This window comes from Sinocyclocheilus anshuiensis, unplaced genomic scaffold (assembly GCF_001515605.1).
Source record: "Sinocyclocheilus anshuiensis isolate Anshui unplaced genomic scaffold, SAMN03320099.WGS_v1.1 scaffold706, whole genome shotgun sequence".
Taxonomy (NCBI): Eukaryota; Metazoa; Chordata; class Actinopteri; order Cypriniformes; family Cyprinidae; genus Sinocyclocheilus; species Sinocyclocheilus anshuiensis.
In genome coordinates, this window is record NW_015544162.1 from 272,882 (window position 1) to 284,117 (window position 11,236).

The window sequence follows — 11,236 nt, forward strand, 5'->3', positions numbered from 1 at the left end:
TTTTGGGAGTTCATTTTTAGTCCATCTCGAGATTTTATCTGTAGAAGATAACCTGCTTAATAATTATGCACACCTGAATATAAGGCGTTTTTCACTTCCAGCACTTCATGAACAATAATATATAGATTGTAAGTGATTAAATACAAGATTAATAGTAGTTATTAAGATCGATGTTGTTTGGAATTGGTCAAATGTGCTTGGAAAAAAATATATTCAGAATATCAACTTGCATAATAATTATGCATGCACTGTATTTTTCCTCTTCTGCTGACGAGGTAATGCAAGGAATGTTGTGATTGGTCGTCAAGGCAGCCAATCAGAATTTAGCAGCCTCGTCTCTGATTGGCTGTAATTATGGCATATTGTAACGCTGGGTTGTGTTGAGCAAGCCAGCCGTTGGCATTTAGAGAGCACTGAGGGCGGGCATCTGGTGAGCAAGCTAGTGAAACGTTGCACGCGCAAAAGAGAAGGTCTGCACAAGTATAGAATCCTAAAAAATGACCCCTACTTAATAAGAATCACATACTGAAGTGTAGTAAAATACTGATTGATTTATATATATATATATATATATATATAGGCTTTCTAGGCAGATAAGTTGAGAGTGACTCTTGAAGGACCAGCACCACATCAAGCTCGAGCTACGCTGCGTCACGTGACAGTTTGAGTCAGTTGGTCAAGCGCCTGATAGTTCATCACAGCTCACAATCTAGAGAAACCCCGTGAAAGATGCAAGAGCCCCGTGAAAACTGCAAGCAGGCTGGGGTTGACTGTGACATGCGCTGTGGTGGAAGCGGAGCGCCGTGTGGAGCAGGTGTTAGTTTGTGTTTTGTGGTCGTGTGTTACTCACTTAAACACTGCAGGCCATGCTTCCTCTGCAGGGTCTTGCTGCACAGTGAACATGTCGCCCAGGTGGAGAACGAGCCAGGTACAAGCTGGTGGCCGCTCACGCTGCGCCGCCGCACTTTCACACACTCGCGCAACTCTTTCTCCTTCTCTTTGTATTTCTCTCTCTCTCTGCTTTTCTCTTTCTGCTGCTCTTTGTCTCGGGTCTTACCCTGAAAACAGAGGAATCAAGAGACGTGTAGCGTTACCTTGTGATAGTTAGCAAAAAGACAGAAAAAATAAACTATTTCACAAAACATGACCAGGTCGTATTTCCCCTAAAAGTTAAGTAAACTATAAGTTAAATAAACAAATAAATACAATTATATATGATTTTGTAGATGTTTATAATTCTATATACTATTTGATTTCATTTACAAAAATAAACAAATACATTTTTTTTTAAATATATATTGCACAGAACATGCATCATGTTAGTATTTTTTCAGTGAATGTAATGTAATTCATGCTGAATTTTAATGTAATTATTCAATAGTTTTTAATTTAATACATTTTTAGGGAAGACTGGATACATTTAGGGATATACAGTAATTAAGGTTTTTCTTTATTATTATTTTCTTGACAATTAAGTCAATTTTCCAACAAATTATCAATACTATGATGCAAAATAAATAAACTAGTACTGTCAAATGATTAATCGCGGTTAATTGCATCCAAAATAAAAGTTTTTGTTTACATAATATATGTGTGTGAACTCTGTAAATCTATTATGTATATACAAATACACACACATGCATATATATTTTTAAGAAAAATATGTTATAATTATATATGAATATAAAAATATATATACGCATGTAAATATAAAAAAAATATATATACACATGCATGTGTGTGTATTTATATATACATAATAAATATACACAGTATATATTACGTAAACAAAAAAACTTTTATTTTGGATGCGATTAATCATGATTAATCATTTGACAGCACTAAAATAAACATAAAAATATATAGAATATAAAGCATAAAGTACATTTGTTTCAGTGAATGTAATTTTTGCTGGATTTTAATGTAATTATTTAATTTTCTTTCATTTTAATTTATATTAAGAAATTTGTTGAATTGAACTGAATTATAGGGAAGATCAGGGATAGATACTAATTTTTTTAAATTATTATTTTCATTTATTTCCACCAAATTATAATTACTATGATGAAAAAATTAATAATTGAATAAATAAATACATTTATTTATTACATTTTACATTTAATTTAATTATAGGGAAAAGTGGGGATTGATGCTAAAATGGTTTATAAATTTTTTTATTATCCATTTTCCACCAAATTTACTTTGTGTGCATTTCGTAAATATTTTACTCTTTACTCTTATTTTGCTGAACTAATATAGGAAAAGCATACAAGTAAGTCCTAAAAATAGACTAACCCTAACGTTTTACAATATATCAGCTACATAACCAAAACAATTAGATATATCTGTATCAGCTGATCCGTGTTTTAAAAATCATTTGATTGATTAATTAACTTATTGTGTTTTATTTTTTAGAAGACAGTATACAATTGGCACATTGTCTAGTTCACAGATCAGGTCAGAACTTCCCCAGTAGTCTGCATGGGCGAGCTTAGTGTCTCTCTACATTCAAGAAAAGGAGGAAGTTGCAGAGGTGCAGAAGTTGCTGCGAAGTTCAGCAGAAATGGGCATGATTTTTTTCCCACAGTCCGAGCGAGCATGAGTGATGACAGTGTGTGTGTGATTACTTTGTCTTTGTTGAAGGATCCGGTCACGCGGCTCCTCAGTGAGCTCAGAGTCCGCTTGACTTTGGTGCCTTTTTCCGGACGCTCCGGTCTGTCCTCCTCTTCCTCATCATTTCTACAAAAAAGGCAACATCAAACCAATTTAAAATTCAAAAGAACAAGAGTATATCCAAGTGATTATCATATAAAGAACAACATAAAAAGGTCAATGACTTACTTAATGGCAAGAAACTCGTACCACGTGAAATTCCCTGTCACCTCCTTTCTTTCTGTGCTTGAAGTTCTGCGTTTAGCTCTGAGGAGAATCCAAGATAATCATGATCAGATTAGAATAAATTCAGTATAAGACTCTCCACTGGCAACTTATGCATGCTTACTACAAAATTATGCTGGATATGTTCGGAATGGCAAACTACCATACTAGCCTAATTGTTTTTACAGTATGCAGTATCTGGATAACGTACAACTTTGCAAAATTGTCAACCTTCCATTCTACCGATTGATTCTCCAATGCATTTTTACCTCTTTACTGCATACTTGACCTATTTGATTGGACTAGCAAAAGTTTTAATGGAATTTAAAATAATAATACAAAACCCTTATAGCAAAAATATTTAAAAAGTACATGCAACATATTGAGGTGATGTGACAATGTGCATACTACTGCTTAAACATATCATGTTGTATACATTAATACATAGTGCTCAGTATGCAGTAAGCAGCATGCTAGTATCCATTTTTATGCTCGGAACAGAATACTACCATACTATTTCTGCAGTATGCAAATTTTCTGCAACCCACAATGCAACATGTTTGAAGAAACCTTCCATTTTTAGAGTGGCAACTGCATCAGCCGCAATTTTTAACATCTCTTGTCTCTCTAGCACAATTCCTGAAGGGTCGGAGCCTTGCAGAGTTTTGTTCCAACCCTGCTCCAACACACATACCATGTAGTTTTCAAATAGGCCTGAAGGACTTGATTAGTTAGATCAGGTGTGTTTAATTAGGGTTGAATCTAAACTCTGCAGTGCTCCGGCCCTCCAGGAATTGAGTTTGACACCCCTGCATATTTAGTGTATAATGTAGTACACTACTTTTTAATATACAAAAGGAAGTATGCACTCTAGTTTTCCATTCCAAACATACCCTCTTGCTAGTCTGCTGTTAGAAGCGTCAGTTACTGTGCAGACGTTTCATGACCTTATTAAAAGCACACTCTGATTTCTCATGCAGGTTTTGAGATAAAACAAGAACGTCCTAACCAGGAAAAGCCCCACCAGGTTTAAAAATACAGCAAGAGTGGTAAACACAGAAGATAAAATGCAGCATAAATATACGCAAACATACACAACATGTTCAAGACAGCCAAGTGAGAAACGATGCTTTCTATGCTTTCGGGCCTGCAAACCAAACGTGGGCCACTCTGTTAGTCTGTAGGAGGGCACGACAGGCTCCTTCACACTGTTTACTTACCCATGATACTGCTTAAGCTCGTGCAGAACTTTCTGTACCATCAGCCTGAGACAAACAAGACACTGAGACTAAGTATGTGTGGCAGTGGCAGGGCACACGGTGGGCCACTGTCCAAATAAAACCATCAGTAAAATCTACTGCCTAGCTCAGGAGCAGACCACATCCACGGTGGGATACAATCAAATCACCCATGTTAAACAGACAAAAAGCTTGTTTAGATTAGTTCATCTAGATTTTTCCCTTTAGTTCCTGTCTATTAGCTTTCAGGCTAAGCTATATGCTAGCATGCTATAAAAGTTGATGAATTAAAATTTAGGTCTCTTTCAAGAAAACAGACTCAAAATCTTGATGACATCATCCTGCACTACATACTTGTCCAATCAAACGGCTTTCTAGAATGAGAATGCCCCTCCCCCAATACTAGCTGCAGTTGCAAATAGCAAGTGCGATTTAGCTAACAGCTATTGGCTAATTAAGAAAAGGAAGAAGTCTTTCGATATGTCCCACCCTGCAACAGGAAATACATCAATAGGACTGAAATCTATGCTTGTTTGTGTTTGTTATTAGAATAATTAGCATATACGCATTTTGAGGACTAATAGTTTTATGCAAATAAAACAGGACCCCGACCCAGCTATTTATACAGTACTGGTCTCGCTAATCCAGCTATATGCAAAATGCATTCCAGGAAGCCATCATGGAAGCTTCTTGATCGTCTTGACAGATTCCAAGGTCCTTCAGTAATCCTTCAGAATTATGTAACTTCACTGACTCAAAATAACCTTGCCATGGTGCTCTTAAACAAAATAAAGATGTGAAAACTTACACATGACTCCATCCTTCCACTGACTGCAGCCCCTCTTCTGACTCCTGCTCTTCTGGAATTCCAAAGCAACACAAGTCAGGATTACATGTATTCTGTTGTAATTTGCAGCACTTTAGGATCAGTTTTCTAAGCAAAAAAGATATATGGCTGTAAAGGGTTCTATATAGAACTGTGAAGTTTCTATATAGTTCCCTGGATGTTCAGAAAATTCAGTTTCTGGGGGTGCTTTCACACTTGGTTCGATTGCTTGGTCCGAACCCGAGTTCGGTGAGTGAAAAACACAAATTTTTATCAAATAATACGTCATTAATAGCGGTTCACTTCCGTGATTTGGTACGATTGCGTTCACATCAGCAGCGAACCGTACCGGAGTTCACTTGAACCGTACCCCAGACCACCCTTTTTAAGCGGACTCGGGTACGGTTCCAAGGTGCGCACCCGAGTTCGGAAGACAGCGTTCACATCATCCAAACGTACCGAACTCTGACGTCAATCGAACCCGGGTGCGCACCAAAAGTGCTAGTGTGAAAGCACCCTGGGTTTTTGAAAGTACCAGAACATAGTTTGTTTATAGAACTACCAAATAAAGAAGGTCTCCTTGGAAGATTTAAATGGTAAAATGTGTGTTTTGCTGCTTTTGATCCAAGAATTCCTCCTGACAGAATTAGCATTGGATTTATCTGATTGCTTCAGAGCTAGAGCCCATGAGAACCTGACTGGAGTTTTCTGCCTAACTGGAGAATCATTTCACTAACCTCCAGCCTCTCTGGCAGCCTGCTTAGAAGTCTCCAGTATGTGGGAGACTCTGTCTGCTTGGGATTTTTCATCAGTCGCAAGGATATCAGATCTGGAATATACTGTCTTTGCTGGCGTGGTTGGCTTCTGTCGTTAAAACCAAATAATGGGAAAATGTTATCAATAAGAGTTACGGCATAGGAAGCCAACCCCGCTCCTTGAGTGCTACCTTCTGGCTAGAATTCCACTCCAACTCTCCAACACACATTATTTTCAAGTAATCCTGAACACCTTGATTAGCTGGTTCAAGTTTGTTTAATTAGGGTTGAAGTTAAACTCTGCAGGATGGCAGCCCTCCAGGAGCAGGAGTGTGGCTTGTTCTGGTCATACTAAGACAAAGATTACAATAAGGACAGTTACTGGTGTTTCGGGGATTTCACTTTCCACAGCGCTAGTGGTTTCTTCCACTGAGCTTTCGGAGAAGGAGGAAGATGGTAGATGGGGACTTTTGGCCAAACAGTGGACCTCTCTTTCCCCATCACTGTCAATGCCGTTAGTGTCTAGACTGAACCTACACAACATAACCATACAATGTTTACATACACACATACATCAGTGTGACTCTGTTACCAGGCAGAATTCATGCGCTGCTCAAAGACTTTCTAACATCACAGTTAGTTATGGCAGTGACATTTATTTTTATTTGGGACCACTGAAAAAGTGAGTCTTACCTTCTTCCCAGGTCAATCGGCGACACTGGCACTTCCCAGCTGTGTCTACGTGACGTGGACATGGATCTAACTAATATAGGAAAGTTATCCGTGTCTGAGTCCTCATCTTGATCGGATTCCGGATAATCCTGGAATTCCTTCTGTTCTGAGTTTCTGATAGCAACCAAGCGATCCATGGCTTCCCCTCCAGTGGAAATCACAGTGTCGTCTGTCTGGAAAAGTTGATGGGTGTTGAACTCTGTGGAATTCTGCCTAGATCCACTTTCTGGTGTGGATGCTGGAGGTACCAAAGGGGCAGAAACAGGTGCAATTAAAACCGGATGTCGTGTGTCTAGTGGTTCAATGGATCCAAGTTGCAGGTCTCTGAAATATTCTGAATCTCTCAGAGAAGAGCAGAGGTCTAAAAGGTCCTCTTCACTGCTGCACTCGTCGCTCTCAGTCAAGAAATTTCTCTGTATGTAAAAACCCATAGACAGCTGATTTATCACAACAAAAAGGTCACATGACTAATAATATGAAGTCTAAGTAAGTCACAACTAGTGTCATTCATGGACTGAAAGAGGATGCAGTAAACTTCTTGTGTGATGCAAGAGCCACTGGCTAAGTCAGCGGTTCTCAATTTCAGTCCTCGTATTTTGCATGTCTCTCTTAGTTAAAACCAGTTAAACTCTGCGGAATGACGTTAAAAATGTTTATGCTTCATTTACATAGCCTTCCTTATATGGTATCAGCCCATATATGGGTTCATTTGAAAGCTTGGAGTGTCTTCTTTACAAAGAATACCATTCCTTTTGGTTTTTATATTCATAAAGCAGTAAAATTAAGCTTAGAAATGTATTCGTCCCACACACGAATTTCCGCCTAACCATTGCGAATAATTTTTACGAAGAATGTGTATTTTATATATTTTTCACAAAAAAGTCAAGTCATATATCACAAGAAAGCTCTCATTCTCAGGAATTTGACGATGTAGATTATTTCATTGTGTGACAATCACAGATCGAATTATCTTCGATAGAACCGGCAGGGTAAACATTTGAATTTGAGTATGTTAAATTTAGGCGAAAAAAAACGCCCCGAGCTTAAGTGGTTAATACACCTGATTCAGATAACCAGCTCATTAGAAGTGAGCTCCGTGCATGAACTGTGTTCCGATTGACATGATCCTTACACAGTGTTCATTGCTTCCTACTCCCTGAGCTGGGGAAATACGTTGAAGTTTACTTCTTCGGAACATTCATTCACATATTTGCGCTACACCACGGCCTGCAGTGTCTTCACACACAGACGAAACTTACTAGAGAAGTGTGACATAAATGCATCTGTAAATAAATACAGGGACTGGAATTGAGAACCACTGGGCTAAGCACATAGTCATCGAGTAGACACATCTATCTAATACAGTACACCAGGGGTCACCAGACTCGGTCCTGGAGGGCCGGTGTCCTGCAGAGGTTGGCTCCAACCCTAATCAAACACACCTGAACCTGCTAATCAGGGTCTTACTAGGTATACCTGAAACTTCCAGGCAGGTGTGTTGAGGCAAGTTGGAGCTAAACTCTGCAGGACACCGGCCCTCCAGGACCAAGTTTGGTGACCCCTGCAGTACACTGACAAGGACAATCCCAATAGAGGAACCAGTGGTACAGTGCATTGATCAAGGTCTTGATCCTCACACAAAGCTATGATACAACTTCAAAAAGGCATATACATAATGAACAAGTCATATGGACTGATTTTGCCGAGTTCCATATATTCCTGGGTCAATATCCTTGACGGTTATAGAACAACATTCCTGGCAAGCAATCAGTTTGAGGGTTTAGGGCTAATGTTGGGGTTTCGTTTAGGACTCGATTAGGAGCTTGGGCATCCTTCTTCTCAAACAATCATTCACCCAAGATTAAGAGTAAGGTTATGGTTAGGGTCTTACCTTGTCCTCAGGTGAACTGCTAAAGAAGACGTCTTCTGGGATGGAGGTCGAGGACAAGGATGAGGAGGAGCTGGGTGCTGAGACCGGGGCTCGAAGTTGAGAGCATGGTTTGCAATCTGAGGCTGAAACACAAAACAATCCACCATGAATTTAGCAAGAAATATTATCCACAATTGTGAACTCTTGATCTCAGACTTGCAGTGCTGCGTTTGGTTAGGTGCCTTATCAAACATATTGTTGCTGTGCACCAGACAAAACAAATTAAGAGTGGTGTGACATTCTGGATATCTAATTACATCATATCTATGGTGTTTTTTCCTGTGACATAGCAATAATAGAGATACGGGTCTGGAGAGCCAGTATGACAGCGCACCCTAAATAAAATACTCTAAATAGCTACTGACAGAACTTATCGGTGACTTCCATTAACTTCAGCACATTACATCAACACACAGCTGGAGTCAGTTGAAGCTGGAAACATTTCCCTGTAAACAGAAGATCTTAATCTGATGTAAAATGGAAGCACTAGTTTACAGAAGCAAAACTCTGGGATGTGTTTGATAGTATATGGTATATAATAGCCTCCAGCCTGATGCTATAGGAGAACCCAAGGTTCTTCAGAAAGCCATCTAAGTACATGCTTCAAAAGAACCAAGAAATTATTGATGTTTCCTCTACCTGGAAGCAATTCGCTGACCTGAAGAACATATGAACCTGAAAATAAACTTGTTTCATCTCCAAAAGAACCATATTACCAACTGTAGAACCCCAAAAGAACCATTGCAGAACCTGTATTTTTATAAATGTAGACTCAATGTTCTCCATCTTTTGAGATTTGCCATCAACACTCAAGAATCGTTCTTTGGAGTTAAATTAAGGCCCACCACTATTGGGGCATTGCTTAAGTGACCCTTCCAAAACTCAGAGTACCTGAGTGACTAGGTGATTATGACAATAATGATATAGACTATGACAAAACCCAGACACCAAAGTCCAATCCAGAACCGTTCTCCTTCACCGACTGCCTGTCCTTAAACGATGGAGAAATGAACTGTACAGTACTTTCTGGCGTATATCATCTTGGCCCTAGACGAATGACAGAGTCTGAGAGCAGTAAGGTTGTTTGTATCCGAATTAGACACGTGATATGTAAACTATAAGAGCACCATGATGCTTGTCATGTTCAAATATCCTTTTATGGCTGCTGCTTCTTACCATATGCTTCAACATAAATACTTAAACAAAGGGGCCTCTGAGCTTTTACAAGGGTTACTGTAGGTCTACCACAGAAAACATTTGTTTTTTCACACACTCTGAGGTCAGAGCACACACTATTAAGACGCAAAGTTTTATTTTGGTCTAAGTAAAAGGAAACAGGCTTGAAATAGCCTAAACCGTGCCATGCACTCGAGTAGCCAAATCCCTGGAGGAAGTTAAAGGTTTGCCAATCGCAATTAGCAGAATTATGTTATGTGAGTCTTGAGCTTTTCCAAGAGGATTACAGGGGCAACCCCAAAGCTGTAAAGCAATTCAGAGCTCTATCAGAGAAGGTAATCTCTGAAAATGCACGCAATATTTGGAGCATCATTAACAGATGATTTTAAAAACAACTCAAGTACACTAATTGTGACTTCTGCTGATCTATCTATCTATCTATCTATCTATCTATCTATCTATCATCTGTGTATCTATCTATCATCTGTGTATCTATCTATCTATCTATCTATCTATCATCTGTGTATCTATATCTATCTATCTATAATATATAACTGTTATTTATAATAGACATACAACTAAATGAATGAGAGAAAGATGGGGAACAGAATCAGGAAATGTCAGAAGCTCAATGTTTGAGAGCAAATGTGCTAATGGCTAAATACTAAAAGAGCATTATGTTTTTTTTTTATCTTGTTTTTTCTTTAAAGAATAGTAGAGCAAAGAGAGGAAATGACATAGGATCAGGAAATTGCACATCAGAATCAAACTTACATCACTTATTTGAGCACATATATGTCTCAGAGTATAACACGCTAACCGCCTGGGTTCAGTATTTAAATACATATCCAAAATTCCTGTTTTGGAGTCTGGTGGTTTCCAGTTATTCTGTCTTTTATCTCAAAATACAGTAATGACATAATCACACAGAACTGTTAAGTGTGAAAATATGGTTTTGTATGTGCCAACAGATACAGTCTGGTCATGAGAGCTGCATGCAAAAGCTCATTTTGTTAGCAATGTGACCGGACCTCTTGAGCAGACCACAACTGCATGTACCATAACATCAGTGACACTCAACCACAAGCAAACAAAAAACCTCCTCAGCTATTTATAGTTTAAGACAGAAAAGGTGGGGGAAAAAACTCCACTCAGCACAATTAGAAACACATGGCCAATTCAGAAAGCCAAAATAAAACACTAGGTATACTTTCAGAGCAGAAATATTCTACTGACAAAAATATATAATATATGTATCAGTACATTTATATATAAAATAAGAAAAAAAGTAACAAAAATATTATGGCACTGCCATTTATTTATTTATTAATTATATATTTTATTATAATTATATAATAGGGTAGCACAGAAAAAAAAAGGAAAGATGCTAGAGTTCCAGAAAGACGCAATCATGCCCTCTACCTCTTTTGAAGGACCATCGTTTCATCCATGAGAATGAGGGCCAGGAGTTGTGGAGAGGTGGATCTGCCATGTGGACGGTGTGAATTTCTCCCAGAGGAGTTGGTGAACAAGATATCAGGAAACTAGAGTCCCACAGTCGGATCAGAGGAGGGAACCGCTGGGGATTATCTAACATATGATTCAAAGTCAAGAGGCACAGCGGTGGGGGCTCACAGTGAGAGAGAGAGAGAGAGAGAGAGAGAGAGAGAGAGAGAGAGAGAGAGAGAGAGAGAGAGAAGGA

At 38.7% G+C, this 11,236-nt stretch overlaps 1 protein-coding gene across 2 annotated transcripts in view; it reads right to left on the reverse strand.

The window, feature by feature from the left end:
• Positions 1 to 10,981, reverse strand: part of LOC107695632 (rho guanine nucleotide exchange factor 18-like) — a 59,818-nt gene extending 48,837 nt beyond the window's left edge. For both annotated transcript variants that reach the window (XM_016495647.1, XM_016495646.1), the window contains exons 1-9: positions 10,957 to 10,981; positions 8,320 to 8,441; positions 6,390 to 6,841; positions 6,079 to 6,229; positions 5,679 to 5,805; positions 4,924 to 4,975; positions 2,842 to 2,919; positions 2,628 to 2,739; positions 851 to 1,058 (exon numbers count right to left, since the gene is read on the reverse strand). In XM_016495647.1, the coding sequence (XP_016351133.1) occupies positions 851 to 1,058; positions 2,628 to 2,739; positions 2,842 to 2,919; positions 4,924 to 4,975; positions 5,679 to 5,805; positions 6,079 to 6,229; positions 6,390 to 6,841; positions 8,320 to 8,441; positions 10,957 to 10,981 (1,327 nt within the window). The remainder of the gene's footprint in view (positions 1 to 850; positions 1,059 to 2,627; positions 2,740 to 2,841; positions 2,920 to 4,923; positions 4,976 to 5,678; positions 5,806 to 6,078; positions 6,230 to 6,389; positions 6,842 to 8,319; positions 8,442 to 10,956) is intronic.
• Positions 10,982 to 11,236: the final 255 nt, after the last annotated feature.